The sequence below is a fragment of the Gadus morhua genome, chromosome 9 (genome assembly GCF_902167405.1).
Source record: "Gadus morhua chromosome 9, gadMor3.0, whole genome shotgun sequence".
Taxonomy (NCBI): Eukaryota; Metazoa; Chordata; class Actinopteri; order Gadiformes; family Gadidae; genus Gadus; species Gadus morhua.
The window spans coordinates 1,351,822-1,374,513 of NC_044056.1; the positions used below are offsets into that span (position 1 = coordinate 1,351,822).

At 46.1% G+C, this 22,692-nt stretch overlaps 1 protein-coding gene and 1 long non-coding RNA gene across 3 annotated transcripts in view; both read right to left on the bottom strand.

Moving 5' to 3' along the window:
* Positions 1-12,396, bottom strand: part of sema3e (sema domain, immunoglobulin domain (Ig), short basic domain, secreted, (semaphorin) 3E) — a 29,617-nt gene extending 17,221 nt beyond the window's left edge. For both annotated transcript variants that reach the window (XM_030365727.1, XM_030365726.1), the window contains exons 1-2: positions 11,945-12,396; positions 328-491 (exon numbers count right to left, since the gene is read on the bottom strand). In XM_030365727.1, the coding sequence (XP_030221587.1) occupies positions 328-491; positions 11,945-12,050 (270 nt within the window). In that variant the 5' untranslated portion in view covers positions 12,051-12,396. The remainder of the gene's footprint in view (positions 1-327; positions 492-11,944) is intronic.
* Positions 12,397-12,398: 2 nt separating this feature from the next.
* LOC115550579 (uncharacterized) lies at positions 12,399-22,227 on the bottom strand. Its single transcript, XR_003977918.1, has 4 exons — positions 22,109-22,227; positions 16,878-18,552; positions 16,604-16,692; positions 12,399-12,709 (listed from the first exon to the last, which is right to left on the bottom strand). It is a non-coding gene; the product is annotated as an uncharacterized LOC115550579 (long non-coding RNA).
* Between the last annotated feature and the right edge of the window lie 465 nt (positions 22,228-22,692).

The following is a 22,692-nucleotide window of genomic DNA, read 5'->3' on the forward strand; positions in this document are numbered from 1 at the left end:
TGACAGCTCAAATGGATTACCGGAACTGATCATCGAAGCGAGCCCTTGACTTGTCAGAAGTTAGCAGAGCGGCCTGGGATTTCATTGATCCCATAAAGACGCAGCCAAGAAGAACGATATTCTCCCAGAGCGCTCTGGGAGACAGATGGCGATGTCATTTCCAACAAATGAATCTCAAAATATATCACTTTAAATCGTACCTACGCTACAGCTTCCTTAACTGTATCATTGAGATCTTGAGCAATATAAATGAGTGGTTCATGAAGATTGTCTCTGAGACAACATACAAACACAAACACACACACACTCAGGATCCAGAAAGCCTACCTCTTTGTGGTCCCTGTTGATGTGCTCCAGGCGCAGAGAGAGAAGGCGGTTCTTGGCCCCGACGTAGAGCCTCTCGTTGGGCTCATCAAGCAGCATGGTCTGAGCCTGGAGCAGAGTCCCCTGCTGGGCCTGGAACACCACGGTCCTGTTCATCTGCCACAGATCTACTCAACACAGAGACGGAGGGACGGATAAGAGAGAGACTGACAGATAGACGGGCACACTGTAAGACAGACACAGCACGGCAATGCGGATGAAAAGCATATAACTGTTTTATAGGAGTGTGGATTGATGCTTTTATTTGGCAGTTTCATTCAAGCTATTTTTTGCTGCAGGGTACATGAAGCAATGTTGCCAAATGTCCATTCCAGTGTCATCCTATAGGCTACCTCCTTTTCTAACCGTGCTTACTCACAGGCTAAATTGAATAGTAAATTATATGTTCTGAGACGCACCAGCCCTAACCGCAACCCTTGATGGTTACGGGCTTTCACACAGAACAAACGTCATCTCACTGTTTACGCCACTCACCCAAAGCCTCAGAATGTCCACACCAGCGTTTCTACATGGGCCGGGTCATGCACGCCGTTACAGGCTGCTATTCCTCAGGGTAGAGAGTGGTTGGAGCGGTAAGGTGGATGTAGTGAACACACAGACAGTAAACCACTGTGGAAGCCCTTCAGCAGGCAGGATAACACAGCCATAAACACATTGCCTTGCAAAGTATTTCAAGACAGCACACGCGCACACACACGCACACACACACACACACACACGGCACTTTCTGAAAGTATAAAACCATGTGTAGAATCCTATGGTTTCTCCAGCCATCCAGGTAGTGAACGTGTCCGTGATGTCAGAAGACTTTTCAAAGGCACGGCGGCGTCAAGATTAAGGTGCAGCGGTGTTGAGATGGAATGCCGACGCCACGCTGCGTGTGTGGATGAGGTCAAAGGCTGCGTCCCAGAGAGGGTAAAGCTCCTTGGAGTATAAGGAGTGAGGCCTGTTCCATACAGCATCGCTCATTGTGAGCAACGCTCACACACAACATGGAACGGCTGTAAAGATGCATCACAACGTTGGCAAGGGCAAAACCATCGGGATAACAGCACCTCCCCCTCCCTCCTTCCCAGAAGTCTTGATTATTTATTTTTTATTCACATGATGTTTGAATTTGCGCTGAAACATTCACCCTTAAAAATATGTATCCAAATTAAAACCAGCATTGAACACGCATGTACGGAGATAGAATTCAAAACATACCCGCTCACCGTCCCACAACGGGGCCTACCGCACACGGACGTACCCGCGGCAACAACCACAACCACCAGCCCACACATCATTTACCGATTCCGTGTAATTGAAAGTGACAGTGCAGCTCTCAACCTGCCCTTGGATGAGCACCTGGAGAGCCGGGGAATGGAAGTGGAAGGGCTCTCGGAAGACCTGAGGCCCTGTGCGGTGAAACAACAACAGGTCAGGTAGACCTGGAAAGTCCCACCCCAAGGGAGCCCCTGGAACACAGGGCTCTGCGCTAGTAAACCCATCAGGAGGGGCGGGAGAGGACGGCGAAGACTCACTGCACACATATGCACACGCACACACACTAACACACACACACACACACGTGCACGTGTACATAGACACACGTCTGACACACACACACACACACACGTGCGTGCATACACACACACACACACACACACACACACACACACGTGTACACACACACACACACACGTCTGACACAAACACACACACACACGTGCGTGCATACACACACACACACACGTGTGCACACACACACACAAGCATGCAAAAACACAAACACACACACACACACACACACACGTGGGCGTGCACACACACACACACACACGCACACACACACACACACACGCACACACACACTCGCATCTAACAATAACAGATGTACGGAGATGTTGCAGAGTCCGTGGAGACTTTTATCCCCTTGGTTTCAGCGTTGTTTGGGTTCGATGCAGAAGACGAGAGCAAAGCACCAGAACCAGAAGCCCAATCAACCCAAAGTAACACAATCCCCACACTTTTAATGAGCTCCAAAAGACTGCCACTGCTCCTAATGTGGGCGCTTTAGACTTGCTTCTAGCTGTTATTTTAGCATCTGTGTATTTTCACAGGGACCTGATCTGCGAGACAGAATCACGGATTGTTTATCTGACTTTAAAAGATCCCCCCTAGCAACAACATAGGCGATGGGGCTGATTCTTTCTGGGTGGATCACCGTAGACCCTGTTTATTTTCCAGCTATTAAGGAAAGCAACGGCAGTGGTGTCTGTTTGTTTGAACAGCAGTAGATCACTCTGGGGGTGGCAGCAGGGATGTGAGGGTACAGAGTTGGGGATCTGCCAGAGCACTGCGGAGCCATCCTGTAATTATCTTATTATCTATAACAGTTAGAGCTTGCTGTGTCTCTGGTACACACAGACACAAAAGACACACACACACACACAAAGATACACATTCACACACACAAAAGGTACACAAAGGTACACACACGCAAAGACACGCCATGCACACACACACAAAACTCTCGCACACGCACACACATACACATTTAAAGACACACAAGCTCTCTCGCACACGCACAAACACACGCGAACAAACGCACAACCCACACACACACACACACTATGTTTACATTCGACTGCTCTTATCTAAAGGCATAAGCTGAGGCAACCCTGTATTTATATTTAACTCGAGGTGACAGATTGAGATGCTGCAAAAAGTTGAGCCCGGCTTGAATTCTCATGTTTTGTAAAAAGAAATGCTACGAGAAAACAACCATCACAGACGCTATTCATTTGGTAATGTTTTAAACAAAGAATAATAAAAAATTGGTGAGCTGGCACTTTAAGGGGATTCAACCATATATCATTGCAGAGATGCGGACACAAATGCTTAGAAAGGCACGCGTTGGACATGTGCATACGGTTGCTTGTGGGATCAGTCGGGACTTGGGCTCAGATGACTCACATGAGGAATAGATATCGTGGTGGAATCTGCCCATGGCTAAGAGAGCAGAGTGCGTGGTACGGGAGGCCACGACCTGGCCTTCACTTCAAGACTTGGATGCAAACGCTGACGAAATAAGCACATGTAAACACAGACCTATGGAAAAAGTAATCCACTTATTGGCATGGGCTTAGCCATTGAATGTGCTTTGAGGAGCTTGTTTTATGGGGAACCGAAAAGGTGGTGGGTCTTGGAAGTCTGGAAGTAATTAGAGGGGATTTAAAGCTCATTAGGTGTGATTAGATACATTTGGATTAGAGTAAAGATTTGATTGGCTCGATCATAAACATGCGCGTTTAATGGAAGTAACAAACTAACTCAAAATATATTACAGGAGCTCGGCAAGAGGAAGAAGAATGAATGACCGAAAGCACAAAGGAACAAAATAATGACCGCTGTCTGTATTTACTGTCTAACCCCTCCCTGCTCCTTAATGACCTGTCTCTGTGAACACTGTCTAACCCCTACCTGCTCCTTAATGACCTGTCTCTGTGTTCACTGTCTAACCCCTACCTGCTCCTTAATGACCTGTCTCTGTGAACACTGTCTAACCCCTACCTGCTCCTTAATGACCTGTCTCTGTGTTCACTGTCTAGCCCCTACCTGCTCCTTAATGACCTGTCTGTGTTCACTGTCTAACCCCTACCTGCTCCTTAATGACCTGTCTCTGTAAACACTGTCCAACCCCTACCTGCTCCTTAATGACATGTCTCTGTGTTCACTGTCTAACCCCTACCTGCTCCTTAATGACCTGTCTCTGTGTTCACTGTCTAACCCCTAACTGGTCCTTAATGACCTGTCTCTGTATTCACTGTCTAACCCCTACCTGGTCCTTAATTACCTGTCTCTGTGAACACTGTCTAACCCCTACCTGCTCCTTAATGACCTGTCTCTGTGAACACTGTCTAACCCCTACTTGCTCCTTAATGACATGTCTCTGTGAACACTGTCTAACCCCTACCTGCTCCTTAATGACCACTCTGTATTTACTGTCTAACCCCTACCAGCTCCTTAATGACCACACTCTGTATTCATTGTCAAACCTCTACTTAATTACCTGTTTCTACAGGTACCAAAAGCTGCTAAAAGGCTAAATACCAAATCATAGTCAATCGCAAAGGAGGAAATAAAAGAAGGAAGAAAGAAAGAAGAGTAATAACTTGATAATGACTATAATCCTATCTCCCCGTATCGTCTGAATGACAGGTTGTGTGAAATTGCACGGTGCGGTGAATAGTGTGATCTTAGCGCAGGAAGACGAGCCTGCGATATCATTATAACCCTCTGTGATTACGTTTGGCTGCAGCTCAACACGGTAGTCTTGTAATCCCGGCTCTCTCTCGGTGAGCGAGCCGGGGGTATTTCCCCCTCCCAGGCATACTGCATCCCCGAGTCACGCTACCCTCCACCTCGATGGATCCCCACGGGGTTACCTCCACCGGGGGACTGTTGGGCAGCGCCGAGGTGCTGGCGTCCACTGGGTTCCCAGTTTGCATAAACAAAGAGATGAAAGGAAAATCCTGAGAGCCAGGGTTTCATCGTCTATCCGATGGGGGATTCTGTGTAGGGCAAATATAAATTAGAGTGTATTGTCTGTGTAGTACGGAAGAAAATATGGAAGCAAACCACCCTTTTGTGTGTGTGTGTGTGTATGTGTATGTGTGTGTGTGTGTGTGTGTGTGTGTGTGTGTGTGTGTGTGTGTGTGTGTGTGTGTGTGTGTATGTGTGTGTGTGTGTGTGTGTGTGCTTGCGTGTGCATGCGTGCCTAAAGCGTAGAGGACAAAAAGAAAGCCACATTATACTCAAATGAATGCACATGAGAGATCAATAACGCTAGATCTTTACGCAAGAGAATAAAACACCATGCATTGCATGTGCTACAAAAATTGGAATGGTTGCCATAACTAAAAGACATAATTTAGAGTTCAACATAAATCTTGCCTTATGCATCTCATGCTCGATCCCAGAGACAGAAGGATAGTTATTATTGAAGGGTTTTATGTGATAATGAGGAATAGGTTCTTGCGGAGCTGGTATGCCATGGCTTCAAGCAGGGACGGGGATGTGGGGGGTGTGAGGCTATCACCACTCCATTGTGTTACCCCTGTGTGGATAGATTACATCACGACGCCAAATGTAAGCCACATGGAAGACGCAGGGGAGAATGAGAGAAACAGTGAGGCCGGAAAGAGCGAGCGAGAGGGATAAATGATTTAAAATAGTGGAAAAAGCCCATGTTTCTTCATTTCTTGTTGTTGTGACATTAAAGAAAAAAAAAAACCCTAACCCAACATCAACATGACGTCCTCTTACAATGACTCAGCAAATGTATTGTTTATTATTGACCAAACAACAGTCCCATGTGCATCCCGTACACACCTTAAGACACCCATTTTTCATATAAACATCTAGTGTGGTTAAGTATCAGTATCTCATCAGCTACTCCTCCAGTCCAACAGTCTGCTGTCTGGATGTCCAAACCCAGAGGATTAGTAACTTATTCATGCCCACTTTTTCCATCTGCCAAATCCTCTCCACTGAAAGACACTGAACTCATAAGACATCCACACAACTAAAACCATCTTGAAATGAAATAGCTGTTGATTGAGGTATTCAGCACACACAGCTTGGAGGGTAGGCCAACAATCCAATCATATCATGGCTATAAAGATGGCTGTGTTATCAACAATCAATAATCATCCCCCAATACATACCGTATTGGGGGACAATTATTGATTTTTCATTAATGACGATCTGGATGAGTTCACCCTGAACACCTTTTTTGTCTAATCTGCTAAAATGATCAACGTGAAACTTCAAGCCTGGTTAAAAAGAATCCCATGAAGCATTCTGATGTCCAAGCCCTATAGACAGACCTCACACTAAAAGCCGCTATTTATACAAATGAGTTATTTATTCCTGTTTGGTGTCGAAAGATAACAGCTTTGATAAGTTCCTCTGATATTATCAGCACAGTTAGAAACAACCCCTATTTATATATCTCTGTTCGGCATATGAACACTAATAGATTAGATTAGTATAACCCCGCCCCCCGACACCCACACAGGCCTCAATAAAACAATCTGCCAAGAACTATCTGGCTTTAATATGCCCTTATACACTCAGCTGCACCCTTCATCTAGCTTTCATTCCCCTCTCAAAGCCTCAAAGCTCACACAGATATATCAACACCGCCATCACTTCTATGAAAGACCCCCCCCCCCCCCCCCCCCCCTCCGGAAAGGTCACAGAGCTATGAGAGCTACAGCAGGTGGATGTACCCCTCTGGACATCTCATTAATGAGGCTGGACTACACACACACACACACACACACACACACACACACACACACACACACACACACACACACACACACACACACACACACACACACACACACACACACACACACCCCTTAATATATGTAGGGGAGGGACATACACACACACACACAAGAGAAAGTGATATGAGAGAGGAAGTGGGAAGAGAAACCCTTCACTCTTCCTCCGTCCGCCTGCTTCAGTCCCTTGAGCCGCAGACCGGCCTTCTGTCCACGTAATCCGTATCGCAGCCAGACCCGCACGTTCTCTACGTCCTCATCGATGGACAACAAAGACCAGAGAATCCAATCGGCTGTCTTCAAGCAGCTTCGCACGCATAGGTGAGGTGATGCTACACCCTGTTCAATCATTTTATTCTTTAATCAATTATTTTGATGCAGACGGAAAACTACAAATATTCCCGGACATGGTAAGGCAGTCTAAGTCATCTTGTTCCTTGCATGGGCTCTTCATCTGAGGCCAGAACGTTTAAAAGGTTGTGAAACTCTCTATCTGACTTTCTGGAGAGGAAAGTTTTCACAGTTTCTTTCATCATAATTGCTACCATAGTGATTTGAGTCGGCTGACAGACTCAAGCACGCTCACACACACACACGGGTGCACACATACACACACAAACACATATGGGTGCACACACACACAGAGACACACACACACACACACCAGGGAAAACTGGATATGTCTGCAGTTCATCGGAAGGTAGCAATAACATTCAATATAGTATGGTATATATAGCTCAGGCAATCCATAGGAGAAACATACCTCATTAACACCAGCAATACAGGGCCCCTGGCTTTGTACACAGGCTTTGTTTGGCTATTCTGAGAGGTAAATGTTAGGCTAAAAGGGGCAAAGTAATTGGGTGTATTTACATAAGCTATATGTTTAAGTGTAACCCTGTCAAAACATCCAGAGAGCCCTGGAAAGGTTTATTCACCTTGAAAGATGACGCAGACTTGTCTGAGAGAAATATTTACATTTGACCAAAAATGACTCGACTTTAAATAAATAAATCTTAGAAGGAGCCATGGTTGCAGAGCCCGCTAGCCGTGATGATGAAATGTTCATGCAGTGGCCATTTTAGCCGTTTGCCAAAAAGCTCCTGTCTGTGAAGCTGTCTCAGCCATTACACGAGCCTCTCTTAGTTTTCAAACTACTAAATCGACCGACTCGCATTTCCGAGGATTTCAAACAGGCTTTTATATTGTATGACATGCTACCATATCTCAGAGGCCTTTAATAGCAACAACAAGAAAAACAAAGGCCCACATTTGCATATTTTTCTTCTCTCTCCGTCTCTCTTTCTAGACCTTATGTTTCCTCGCAGGGCAAAATCCTTCTGCCTCCGAGCCCGTTGCCAATTGCTCAGAGGCGTGCAGGTATTCATTACATAGGCGTGGTGACAGCTTGGGGTTCATTGAATCAAATCAATGCCTGTTTCTTCAACACTGGAAAGCTAAAGGGACCACTTAAGGGTGAAGGGTTCTACACGGTTTAAGAATACCCTCAAACAGCAAATCATTTATGATTGTAGAGCAAAAGAAGACTTACCGACAGACATGTGGCCGTTAATATCTTTCATGCAATCGAATTTCGTTTGTTTAGTCCCTGGATGCGAGATTAATATCTTTCATCAATGCCGCGATGACATAAAGTAGTGACATTAATCTGTTTTAGCACCTAGTAATCGGTTCTTCGTCTTCATGTTCATCTTATTTATTGTTTCAAATATCCATGCACAAAGAGATGAACTGTTATGAACAACACAACTGGTCGTCGCTGACACACAGCTGAATAGTAATAGTATGCAGGCGGTATCGTATTACCACTTCAAATCAATAAAATGTTGAAAGATGTCAAACCATCCTGTCCCTGTATTCGTGTCATATTATGAAATGCACCCTGAAGTCCAAGTGAAAGATTAATCAGAACTCTGGACCCTGTTGGATGGTTAAAGACCAAAACTAATCTGAACTAATCTCATCTAACGTAAAGTAAACACTAGTCCCATCCAATCTATTCTAATCTAATCTCACCTAAACTCTTTTACCTGATCTAATCTGATCCCATCCGATGTAATTTCACTTTACCTAACTTTATTAAACCTAACCCCTTTTGAAATAATAAAACATAAACAAATCAAATATTATCCTATTTCATCCAATGTAATCTAACACAATTTACCCACAGTAATCGAATAAATAATGATAACAGATGGTCGTTTAAACGCTTTTCTTCAAATTCATTATAGGATGTATTTGGGGCTAGGGAAAGGATTGATTTGTAGTGATCATATCTTTACATAGAAAGTAATCTAATCTACCCGGATTATCTAATCTAACCTAATCTCAAATTGTTACTAATCTTGTCTGAATGTATTTTATCTCATCTCCTCTAAACAAACCTACCAACCACTAATGGACCCTTGTTTGATCTAATTGAATACAATCACGTTGGGAAATTAAACCAACTCTCATTGAATCTGCTTCTCTAAATAGTTTAGAGTCGTGCAGAAGATCGTGCTAAACGGCAATTAAGCCTCAGCCAAGACGCATGCAGGCAGCCCAAAACGACATTGGCACATGCTAGTCGCGCTAGGTTCATTAGCAGCTAAATGGATTGTTGGCCTACTTTAGAGAGGCCTGTGGGTCTTTGGGGACTCCGAGTCTGGAACTAAATGAAGCTATTGCTCCTGCCCAACAGCTCCGCTAATACGATCTAGATTCTCATTTAATCAGCAGATTTTGGAAAAAGAACATTCACTTCATCAAGTCGACGTGGCGGTGGCAAAAAGAATGAATACATGCTGGTGAGAGGGTTTGAAGTCCCATACAACAGAGTTTTGGGGATTAGTTCCACTTCTACAGACGACTAACAATCTATGTTCGGAGCCCCGAAAGGAACCTGTGTTGTGGTTACCCACTCACTAGAAGATAATGGGGGAATGTAGGCCATGCAAGCGAACGCTGCAGATGAAAGCCGACCACAGGTCTTTCATGTCAATGACATGCTGACCCAGAGCGGGAGAGCTGCACATAACCGCGCAGGAATCAAAGAGGGGGGGATGATTATAAAACAGGTGTCTCACCAATCACGCCTCATGAAAAGACAGCCATGATCTGTATTGCAATGGTGTTCAGGGAAATCTTTTTGATATATTCATTTATTTCCTCATAACACAGAAGGTGATTTCAGTCAAAAGCACACATATTACACTCTATTCCTAAGGAGCCATGGAAGATAGTACTGCAGTTACTCAGCCGTGTGCTCTTCCCACTCAATGTCATTGTGAAGCGTTCTCCTTCCCGGGAGGGCCGAGGCCGCAAACCTCCGTCTCCATGTGTCTCCTTGACCAACATCCAAGAAGTTCAACGTGGAAAGATATGCGCACTATTCTGGGTGTGCTGTGTGTGGTTCTGTGCGCGCAAGTTGATGTGGGTTGGTTGGAGCTCGAGGGCGTGTGCAGAAAGAAAAAAGCGTCCATAAGGCATATATTAGAGCTTAGATGGTTTTCATTCCATAATGATAGGATCCTACTGCAGATCTTTTCCAGCCAGAACATGTAGCAAGGGGGGGGGGGGGAGAAGAGAGAGAGAGAGAGAGAGAGAGAGAGAGAGAGAGAGAGAGAGAGAGAGAGAGAGAGAGAGAGTGTCAGTCATCCTAGCAGTTCTTCCTCAAGCAGATAATGATTGGGTGTTGAGTGAAGGTGTCAGATAGTAGGAAGGGGAGTGTAACCTGAGTGACTGTGAAGCTCGTCCGTAAAACAAGCCATAAACTGAGGGCTTTATCGAGAAGCCCAGAGGATGTTTTTTGTGTATTTATATTGACAGTTTAAACTGACAACATCACAAAATGTGAAAACTTAAATTAGAATAATGCCATCAAAATATCAGCCAACTTCAAACCCAACAGCATCATATAATTACTGAGCGACTAAATTCCACACTTTGGCTTAACTATGAAACTGTCACCTGTACTCGAAAAGATCAGAGATATCGCTTAAAAGCGAGATACAATTTAGTTTGGGCAATTTATCTCCACCTTTGAAGAGAATGTGCTTTTTTTTCGGACATATGGCACATGTGGTATCAACTCAATGGTTCTATAAGCTCAGAGCCAGCATTTTCTCTTTGTCTCTTCTATCTCGTTCACACACACACACACACACACACACACACACACACACACACACACACACACACACACACACACACACACACACACACACACACACACACACACACACACACAGAAGCGCGCCCCAGTGTTTACACAACGCTCATCCTACATGGCTCCGCTGTTGCTCTGAGAGAATGCCGCCGACTGGATTCTCAGCCACCGCGGAGCGGCAAAACAAACCAGGGAGCGGCGACACAGAGAGCAGCCTGAGGCCGGAGCCGCGCTCAGCGGAGTGAAAGAAGCGCCTTTGACAAAGTGCGCTGGAGTCATCATCTAGCTCGCTGCAGAGAGACAGCTCTGGGTTTACCTCCCCAGGGGGCGCGGGGGGGTTGTCGGATGTAAATCTTAGATATCAATCAATAACAAGCTCAGTCAGAGGGTTGCAGTAATGCGAGAATATCGATCCCTCACATGAGTAAGCACAACCTGTAACCTTTAAGTATTCAGCTCATCATCGTTGAACTGGATTCAACGGTTTATCGTTGGGATGAAAATAAATGTCATTAAAAAACAGACTCTTTGCAGAACATGAATATTCAAGTGTCTTCTTTACGGATGACCAAAGACACATATTTTCAGTGGAGTAAGCATGCTATGGACTTCGGTTGTTGGAGTGGGCGCTGTATATGTTCTTAGTGCAAAAGTTTCCAGGATCGAATCCCACCTGGGTCATTTGGGCGTAAGGGTCACAGAGCTTGCCCGTGTAAAGGACAATTGGTAAACTGTCAGCAGTAAAATAACTCGTAAAAGAAAAGCAAAAAACTGTTAGCACGCCTAGGAGGTTAGGCATGTGGGGCTCCGGAGCGACAGGACTGCTTTGAACGCCCTGTTATTCATCGTCCACATCATTCCTTACTTTATATCACTTGGTTTACTTTCATGCAGTGCATCATAAGCCTATGCAGGGCATTAATTGGACTACAACACTTTGTCAAAACAGACATTCTTAAACAGTACCATTCAAACAAGCACACAAGTGCCAACATCCCAGTTTGCGCGTGTGTGAGCGTGTGTGTGAGCGTGTGCGTGAGCGTGCGTGTACCTGAATATGAGAGCCGTATCCTGGGGTAGGCAGTGTGCCCAGAGTGTGTGAAGAAACTCCACAGGAAAACAAAGAGCAGCATATTTGTTTGACACGAGGCTCCCATCTTCTAATCAGCAGCAGGCTTGACGTGCGTTCGTCTGACACAGTGAGGCGTGCGTCCGCTCGCTCGGAACAACGCCGGAGAACTCAGGAATGGATAGAAAAAGAAAACACAAAGTCTGCAGCAGTACCATGGAAGAATCCCGGCCGGCGCATCTGTTGAAAAAATACCAAGCGACCCCCTTATAAAAAGGTTTGAAAAGAATTCCTCCGGAGCCGTTACGGGGATGACAACACTGGTTGACAACGTGCAAAGAGCACAGAGCGATCAGTGTAGCTGGTACAGCGAGTCTCCTACAGCGAGCTGCGGCGGCTACGGCTGCTGCTGCTGGTGGTGGTGGTGGTGGTGGGGGTGGTGGTGGTGGTGGTGGGGGTGGTGGTGGTGGTGAGGGGACGGGGGGGCTGGCTGCTGTATCCACCCACCGGCTGGATGGACAGGACTGGACGCAGCCTATTGTCCTCTTCCTCCTCCTCCTCCTCCTCCTCCTCCTCAGTGCTGCTCTTAGTTATCGCACGAGTCCAGCTGTTACATTCATGCCGCAGTGCCCACGGGCTGATGGGCACGGCGTGTCAGTGTAGCCCCTCTGTAGTCCGCTGCTGCGCTGGTGGTACCGACTCACTCATCTTCTGCTCTGGTCTGAGAGAGGAGCAGGAGGGAGAGACCTACGGAAGAGAGGCAGAGCAAAGAGAGAGAGGTAGAGTTAGAGAGAGAGGGAGCAACAGAAGAGAGAGGCAGAGCGGAGAGAGAGAGGTAGAGTTAGAGAGAGAGGGAGCAACGGAAGAGAGGCAGAGCAAAGAGAGAGAGGTAGAGTTAGAGAGAGAGGGAGCAACAGAAGAGAGAGGCAGAGCGGAGAGAGAGAGGTAGAGTTAGAGAGAGAGGGAGCAACAGAAGAGAGAGGCAGAGCGGAGAGAGAGAGGTAGAGTTAGAGAGAGAGGGAGCAACGGAAGAGAGGCAGAGCGAAGAGAGAGGTAGAGATAGAGAGAGAGAGAGCAACAGAAGAGAGAGGCAGAGCGAAGAGAGAGAGAGAGAGCAAAAAATGGCAAGGGAGGGGAGGGAGAGAGAGAGAAAGAGAGAGAGAGAGAGAGAGAGAGAGAGAGAGAGAGAGAGAGAGAGAGAGAGAGAGAGAGAGAGAGAGAGAGAGAGAGAGAGAGAGAGAGAGAGAGAGAGAGAGAGAGAGACCATCAAGTTGCGTGAAAGAAGAGCTGCTGAAGTGTAGACGCGTGTGTCTGTCCCAGCAGGCAGGCAGGGAGACAGTGCTGAGGCGGCTGTGTCTCTCCTTCAGTCTCACTTCTCTCTGGGGTCCCAGGAAGGGGGGAAAAACAGTCATCCCCTGGACCAGAGCCCAGAGAGAAGAAGGCATGGGGAGGAGGAGGAGGAGGAGGAGGAGGAGGGTGAGGAGGAGGAAAAGAGGAGGGGGGGGGAGGTTGAGGGGGAGGGGTGGGGGGTGGGGAACCTCGTGCCGGGCGTGTGGTCTCTGCACGCTAGGGAGCAAAGTGAGGCTGGAGCTCCTAAATCTACTCCACGCTCGAGCGGGGTGCGGCATGGGATCCACGAGGCTCCGGCGAGAGATGGTAAGCCCTGAATGAGTCAGCCCCCCGCCGCCGGGGTTGAGGCGGGCGCAGGCACCACGCCGGGGGATTGTTCTGTGTGCCTGCCTGTGTTTACTTAGTGACAGTTGATGATATTTACGTACCACACACCTCCTCCTCTAAACACCTCCTCCTCCACACACCTCCTCCTCTACACACCTCCTCCTCTACACACCTCCTCCTCCTCTACACACCTCCTCCTCCACACACCTCCTCCTCCTCCACACACCTCCTCCTCTATACACCTCCTCCTCTATACACCTCCTCCTCTACACACCTCCTCCTCCACACACCTCCTCTATACACCTCCTCCTCTATACACCTCCTCCTCTATACACCACCTCCTCCACACACCTCCTCCTCCACGCACCTCCTCCACGCACCTCCTACTCTATAAACCTCCTACTATATACACCTCTACACATCTCTGCTCCTCACACCTCCTTATCTACCCACATCCTCTAAACACCTCTCCTCCACACACCTCCTCCTCTAGATACCTCCTCCACACACCTCCTTATCTAACCACAACCTCAGTACCTCTCCTACACACCTCCCCTCACCCCGTCCGCACTTCCTCTCCACCTCCTCCTCCTCCACCTCCTCTCCACCTCCTCCTCCTCCTCCTCCTCCACCTCCTCCTCCTCCACCTCCACCTCCACCTCCTCCTCCTCCATTCTGTCTGCCCTCCTCCTCCTCCTCCTCCTCCTCCCCTTGCTTGCAGACACATTACAGTCCCAAGCAATTATTCTCAGACTCCTGTTTTATCTTCCCTGGTGGCTGCAGGCTTAAGCATAAAAGCAACAACTAAAAATGTCATTTAAAAGGCTCCAAATCAATCTGAATTAAAGCGAATGTGGCTTGGATGTCCTTCAAGTGTTTGTGTTGTTCCTTTCATCTCGTCCTCTCAAAGGGCTCGGGCGTCCTTCGCACCTCTCTGGCTGTAAGCCTTGTCATCATTCAGCCGCGCTGTGCAACACCTTCATTACTGCAGTCCCACCTTTCCTCTGTGGTCCTCCGCACAAACAAACAGTCACTAAAGCTGTCTCACCCTCTGTGATGTATTACTGTACTTAGACAGTCATTTCAGTATAAAAATGCGGTGGGAATACTGTTATTTGGGGTAAATCCCGAGTCTGGAATGAAATCCTTAACTCAGGGTGGGGATACATAGTTGAGAATCCGGGGGGAATATCTGGAATATAGAATAACACGTGTGAACTGCATGGAGCTCAGATTTATACTACCTTGGTATTACCTTTAGTATTACTCCTCGGATCACATTTCATCATACTATAAATGTGCCCTACCGGGGTACATATCATCTACAACAATCAGTCTGCAGTCAGCTTCGTGTAACAACATAACAGCAGAGAAATGGAAAGCTTACTGGTGCATTCCGATCAACGACTCAACCTAATTCCTTAATATAGAATTGTCATGGAAGCTATAGCGCTCGGCCTAAGCAGCTGACTCGGTGACTCCATCTCCCACACCACACCTGTTCACTGCCAGAACAGAGGGGCTTTGTGCAGGTCTCATTACACACACGCTGCCCGTGTTATTTCAGTAGACCTACTCGCCGCAATTATAGAACATCATCTGTCGCAGAGGGTGAGGCAAATGTTCACAACTTTCCAATGAGCGGACACTATTCGGTTACACTTATTTTTATCAATTTGAACTTTTTAATGAGCTGTAAAACACGCAAGTAGCCAAGTCGTCTGTGCAAGGGCGCCAATGTTAGCCATGCCCTGCTCGTGTCCGGCAGTCTGGGAAATGTCTTTTACCTTTTGTAGGCTGTTGCTGTTTAGATAAATAACCAGTGTGGAGAGCTAATGCAAGCCGGGCCGTTGGAACAGCACACAACACCAAGCCCTGCATGATAACTGATCTCATCTCCCTTTCCTCTCACTAAGTCTAATGGCTGCAATCCTTCAGGGGTTGGCTTTAAACAAGAAACAGCCTCTCATCTTTTACCTTCTCCTCCCCGCCTCTCCTCTCCCCTCCTTTCCTCCCCCTTTGATTTCCTCCCCCTTTCCCTCTCCCCTCTCTTCCTCCCTCTGCTTTTCTTCTCTCGCTCTGTCCCCCCTCTTGATTTGTGCTGTACTTTCGTGTCTTGAGGTTTCCATTAGTGTTGGCGTTGCCTGCAGTCCCTTATACTGAGCAACCAATCCCACGCAGAGACGCCTACACAGATCTCTCTTCTACCAGAGCAGCGATAGTCCAACTGCACAGACTACTACTTTATTCTACGTCTAAGTCTGACGTTTCTCGAATGGATTGCATTCCTCCGCAGATGATGAGGGGAACAAAAACAATGTAGCTAATGCCTTTAACAGCTACCATTAACCCGAGTGATCATTAACAAGCACGACACTTTGCCAATCTTTCCCTTTACAATACTGTACTCGAATATATACACTGTCATAACTGGAGTATACACAATTGATTCTACCCAGGAAAAAACTAGCTATTTCACGGACAAACCCATGGTATTTTGCGACAACAATTACTTGTAGAACGAAACATTTATTTGCTATTTTAGAGCATTTTTATTTGTTTGACGTCTCAAACGATTGAGCTAACATTGTTAACGTTCACATTTTACAGACTCCGTGGGGAATCGAGTGAAAACAAGGTTTGATGGAGTGCTGATGGCCGCTGTTTATTTGCATGTGCCATGTTCTAAAGTCAGGCCGTGTTCCTTTCTTGCCTCCGAAAGTATTTTCATTCATAGTTACGTTGTGTCAATATCCGCCTCGGTCGGACAGGCGCCCCCCCCTACTCCTGTTACACATGTGTGCTCGCACACCCAAACACACACACGCACATTTAACTTTAATATGTTTACGTAAGTGTGTGCATGGTTACCTCTGTGTATATTTCATGAGTGTGAATGTGAATGTGTGCGTGTGCCTGTGTGTGTGCTAGGTGTGTGTGTGTGCGCTCGGTGATGTATCTTACCCCAGTAGGGCCTCTGGGTAATGGGAGGTCAGGTGGTTGTGGCCCCTGGTCTCTCCTCGCCATGCAGGCTGCGCCGGGATGAAGCTCCACTGTTACAGAGTGAGCCACCAGACACCCGTTTACACAGGTGTGGATCACATGGCACAGGAGCCACGTGCTCGCTCATACACACACACACGCGCGCGCGCGATCAGCACCCACACGCGCACGATCAGCACGCACTCATAATGAAGTGAAAGTTGCGAACAGGAATACAGGCAGACCCTCAACTCACCGTCTCCTTCCTCCGTCTTCCTGTCGGCCGGTCGGCCAATGGGTTATGTTTCAAGAGTGACACGTATGAAAGCTTTGAAGGTCTCAAGAATGTTTCTTCTAATCGCCGGAGTGGCTTCCTGCTATATCCTGATGGTGTGGGCACTAGCAGGCAGGGATGAGGTGGGGGAGAGGAGATAAGTCAGGAGGAAGGAGAGGCAAATTGAGGAGATTAAGGAGTAAAACCCTTCTCAGAGCAGGAGGCCAGGTGTACTGTGATTAGCTAAGCCACGTCCAGGGGGTGCCGTATAACAGGATCAGCCTGTAGTGGTCTTTCTTCTATTCTGAGTTTTAAACACGGACACACCCAGGCACACGCTAACGCTTTTGGACACAGTCCTGTGAACAAATGCACACACCTTATCGCGCACACACAACGTTTACTGTGGATAAGCCTTGGACTTCGGTGTCTTGCAAATATCTAGTTTCATACCGTGGATTCCTGCATTTTCAACTTGCTTTATGGGCGAGCCGAAGATCTGAGATTAAGATGTCTGGAAGTTAAATCAGACACAGCCCTGGCTTTCTTTTTCTCTCAGCAAACCCAAAACCATCCCAACTATTTATATATTTCATCATTTTGAGAAATTATATTGTTTAATGTTTTCGCCCATATTTGATTTAGTGTAATCTAAAGTCACAGAGACCAAAACTCCAAAACATAAAAGTCTTGGCAAATAATAATATAATAGTTAGTGTCTAAATTCCAAAAGGAAAACCCAGATCAGCAGGAAGGAATGCGACATAGGACAGAACGCCGAAGACACCCGCGGCAGAACCCAGGGAACCAACAGCCAGAACACACAGGTGGACACAATTAGCAATCCACACATCTGACAAACATTTCTTCTTCTGCTGCTTGTTCTTTGGTGTTCAAGGACCGTTAGAAAACTAGCAGTAAGGTGAATACTGCTGAAGATATGGCATAAAAATAAAAATACAGAAAAATAGATAAATATAGCATAATATTGATCATTGAGAGAAAGTGACACATTTAATTTGACATGACAAGGTCTGAAACTGCATAACAACATTGGCCTATTAAGAAGTCAATGAGAAGAGTCGGCTCCCCTTCAAAATCAGTTACACATTATATTTACACTAAAAGTATTATAGGACCAGATTGCCGTGGAAGTACACTGAAATCGTCAACTGTATTGCAGAAATGACAAAGCTATTGAACTAAAAGTACTCCGAAGGTTTCCTCTTAACAGAGGATGCACACACACTTGTCACTAAAGTAGCTTGGATAGCACTCGATGCATTTCAACAAGAGGACGATATCGCAAATCCACGAGTAGCAGACACTATCAATCCCAATCCCAACAGCCAAAACGTTTAGGGGCTCACAAAACTCCCCTAAATGTTATCAGTAGGGTGACAAATGGTGCGACATTCTGATTAATGACACCTTCAAAGAAAGCCAGCGACCCTTCATAAAGACAATGTATTTAACATAATGTTCTTTATCCAGGCACTGTCACTGTGTGGCCGTCGAGCCATACACCTCCTCGTGATCAATGGGTACCAGGCTGACGCTGAAGAGGTGGAGGAGTCAGACAGGCCATGGATTTTCCTGAACCTCTGTGGTCACACATGGTGCGGAGCAGGAATGGAACGTCTCCCTGGAGTCCGATCTGTGGAAGTGATCAGCCAGCTCATCCATCATCACAGCAAGCATAGTCCAGTAGCAAACGCACAAACACACACACACGTATGCGCACACTCGTAGGCGCACACACAACGGCAAACACAACTGCACAAACACATGTATGAGCACACACACACACACACACACACACACACACACAACTGCACACACACAGACACACACATGCAGACACATGCACACACAGGGCGAGCGTGTGCACATGAATTTGTTGCACATGTGAAAGCCCCGACGGATCACAAAGCATGACATGTATTGGTCACGCCTCCCGTCTCGCGTTGACATGCTTTTATGTGGGGAACGTTCCCGTCAGAACGCAGGTGAAAGGCTTCCTCACAAAGACCTGCCTGTCTTGGGCAGTCAACAGCGTTCTTTTTGTGTAGGCGAACGCTCCACGGCATAGTAATATGTGCGTGTATGGATGGATGGATGAGAGAAAGAAAGCAGACATGTAATGAAAACCCGGTTGCTCGCGAGTCGTCCAGGTCAGGGCGGGACCACCTCAGTGCTGCTGAGCCCTGGTAAAAGCGAAAAAGAAATCCCGGCCAATTCGAGCCACCGCACTGTTTCCACTGCACTCTTTGAAGTGGCTGGGTATAACGAGCCGCCAGAGAAATCTATACAAAATCATTGCCTGTGACTAATAAAAGCGACCCGCTGCTTTCAAACTCCCCTGTTAATTCGTCACTCTGACTTGTCAAATAAACATCTCCCCTATTCTAAACAACATTGGGTTAAATGTAGAGAGAGGGAGAAACCAAAACTTAATTAACCTAATGGAGACCAAATGCAGGAAAGTCTGCATCCACAGCCCAGGAATTTGGCCGTAAGTCTTTGGGTTTATGTGTCAGACAGTATTTCGTTATTTCAGTAAGTTACGCCATTGACTCCAGATCTTCCTACGGCATGTGCGCTGTAAATTAAACAATCTGTGAACACACCTTTTCCTTGCAAATAGAAACTAATACTAAAAGCTAACAAGAGATGTTTCCAAGAAAAGTTTTTTTCCGGTGAGGAATGCGTTGATAAGGAAGGCTGCCAGACTCTTGTCTGGTCACTGTTGGACGGCCCTCGGCGAGGGTCAACCGATGAACGGCATTGGTTGAGTTTGTATAGAAGTTCCACACACAATGAAAAAGGAAATGAAAAAAAGGGCCAAAATAGAGTGAGTGTTTTCATCCAAGAGCTAGCTTCAAAATCAACAGATAGACTTTCGGTCCACCCGTTGTGGCCAATCACACATCCTCGTTACCCATGAGGGCAAGTTAATAGTGTGTCAATATAGTATGAACAACAATGCTCTTGTTAACGTTGCTTCAACACATCCCTCCGGTCCAGATGCTTTGAGACCATCTCCATTGTTGGGAAACAGGACAAAATGGCGGTGCGTCATAAGTCTGGAGCGGGATGTGCTTCCTCGTCTCCAGAGTCTCCTCTTCCTGCATTCAAAATGACTGGGGGGGGGGGGGGGCACAAACCAATAAGAAAGCATGGCAAGAAACAGACCAAATGTGCAGTAAATATCACCAACGGCCTCCTGACCCAAAGGCCATCTAACAAACATGCTTTTGCATTGCCAAGAAAAAGATTTTTATAACATTAAAGAAAGCAGTTTTTATGTGGTTGCAAGGCAAGGCAAAGCAAGCCCACTTTAGGCTCTGGTAACTTGCCGTTATTCATTATTATTCAACATATGATCAACAGTTTGTTTGACTGTTTGATTCGATTGTTACAAAACACGAGATCTTTTGAGAATGAAAACTGTTTGAGTTGTTGTGGATGACGGTTGGGTCTTGGCTGTCTTGTTATCTTGTTCTAAAGTTGAGGCATTCCTGGGATTCTGTCAGGACATATGTCTTCTGTGTTGTCTACATCTACATCTTTGACACCTTCACGTCCTTCTGTTCTCTGACAGACAAGGCCCTGAAGCTATGTTTAATTGGTTTAGACGTGGGGAGGAGTAAACACATCTGAAGATCGAAATCTCTTTTTTAAATTTAGGTGAGTACATGAATTTGGACAGATGCAGTTGTTTAACATGTGTTACATTTGAAGTAGGTGAAGATATCCACAGGGATTTCACCTTACTTCAAGGACGATAGACGTCTGCTCAAACAACGCCAGCGGTGGAATATCCAGAATTGTGTCATAATACATGATGACACAATCGACATGACCTACATAACATGCATTTGTACAAAACATCGGCTGATTCCAGGCAGAGATACCATCAGCTCCCCAGGCTCCTTCCAGATGCGTCGGACCCCCTCTCCGCTAACCTCCTTTCAACCCCAGCCCTTGTTTCTTTTGGTTTCAAACATTGAAGAATCTGTCTGCTGCTCAAACATTCCTCAGATTAACCTGCTGTCCTCAGCTCCCTCTGCATCATTCCTCATTTTTTGCACCTGTTCTCTGTCAACACACACACACACACACACACACACACACACACACACACACACACACACACACACACACGGTTGTTGATCCTCAACCATCCCAATCACAGGCCGTTGCATTTAATTCCTCATCAGCTATTCTAAACGGTGCTGGTACATCTGAATAGGACATGTGAAATGTATTATGATTGACAAACAGAAGGAACTTAAAAAAAGTGGAGCAGTCACCAAGTCCCTCTGCTGGACAGGTGGGGGATGACGCAGGTTCAGAACGCTTAATGAGTGACATTGGGCAAGGCATCAGAGGTCAGGTGTGGAATGGAAAGGGATACCAACAGTATTACACTCTAAAAAGGTTTATGTAAAGGTTTAAAATCAACTCCGTGCAGACTGGCCAATGCAGATATGCTTATTAAAATCTCTTACAGCTACATCCACTTGTGGAAACAAGGCATGACTCCGCCCCTTGCAGTTATTTGTTTCAGGCTCTCAAACATAGGATTGCGGTATCCAATGTTACATGTATCAAGGAGACACGCTTATGGTGGTAGGTAAATGTTACCATACATACTTTATATGACCTAACACTACTCACACTTTCAACGGAGTACTAATTGAGGATGTGTTAGCATTAACTAATTAACAAGCTAACACTGGACTTAATTTTGTAAAGATTTGTCTGGAGAATAGAGAATATGGATAGTATAATATGAGCAATTTAGCACTGGGAGAATGTATATAAGGCTATCAACAGAGTAAAGGAGAATCTCGCTATGTCTCTGAACACGGTGTATGTAGTTGCACGGTCAACTCAGCTGCTCAACAGATGACTTGCCCCAGGCTTCCACTGGCATCTCTTCAATGCAAGCTTTAACTCCAGAAAGAGCTCCTTTCAGCTTAGATTCAGCCTGATATATAGCATGAACGCCTATTGTTATCTTCAATCTTTCTCTTTATCAGCCTGGCTCACAAACTAGCCTCATAAAATAGTCGTCAACGTTGGATTAACGCAAAGACGCTCATAAAGAATCGTGTTCATAAAGACATGCTCAAACATAGATAATTATTCATTTTTAGCAGAGAAAAGCAACCGAGCCAAAAAACTGAATTTCAAGCGTTTCTCACCTCTGGCTGATCTCTCCCTCTCGTCTGTTTCTCATTATGTTTCATTTGTTTAATTGATGGCATGCCGCCATCACTCCGCGTGTGTGTATCGCGTGTGTCAGCGTGACCTCGTTCTACCACCAGGGAGCAGTCAAGCTCCATCCAGTGAATGAGCATCAAATACATGATTTGTTTAGTTTCATGGACCCATCTGCGTAACAGGTTTACTGTAGAAAGCCTTTTGAACTATTTGAAAAGTATAAGAAATTATCAAACATAATCTATTTTATACATAGATCTATATGACTTAGACATGTGTCTGTTTGATGCTGTATGTGTTGAGAGTAGACACATTACAGCATCAAAGAGAGAGGAAGAATGTGTGTGTGTGTGTGTGTGTGTGTGTGTGTGTGTGTGTGTGTGTGTGTGTGTGTGTGTGTGTGTGTGTGTGTGTGTGTGTGTGTGTGTGTGTGTGTGTGTGTGTGTGTGTGTGTGTGTGTGTATGTATTGGGGGGTTTTCGGGGGGGAAATTATGAACTTCCGTGTCTCACTGAGCTAGTTTTCTGGGCCATTTCAATGGTTGTCAAGGCGATCATTAAAACCAC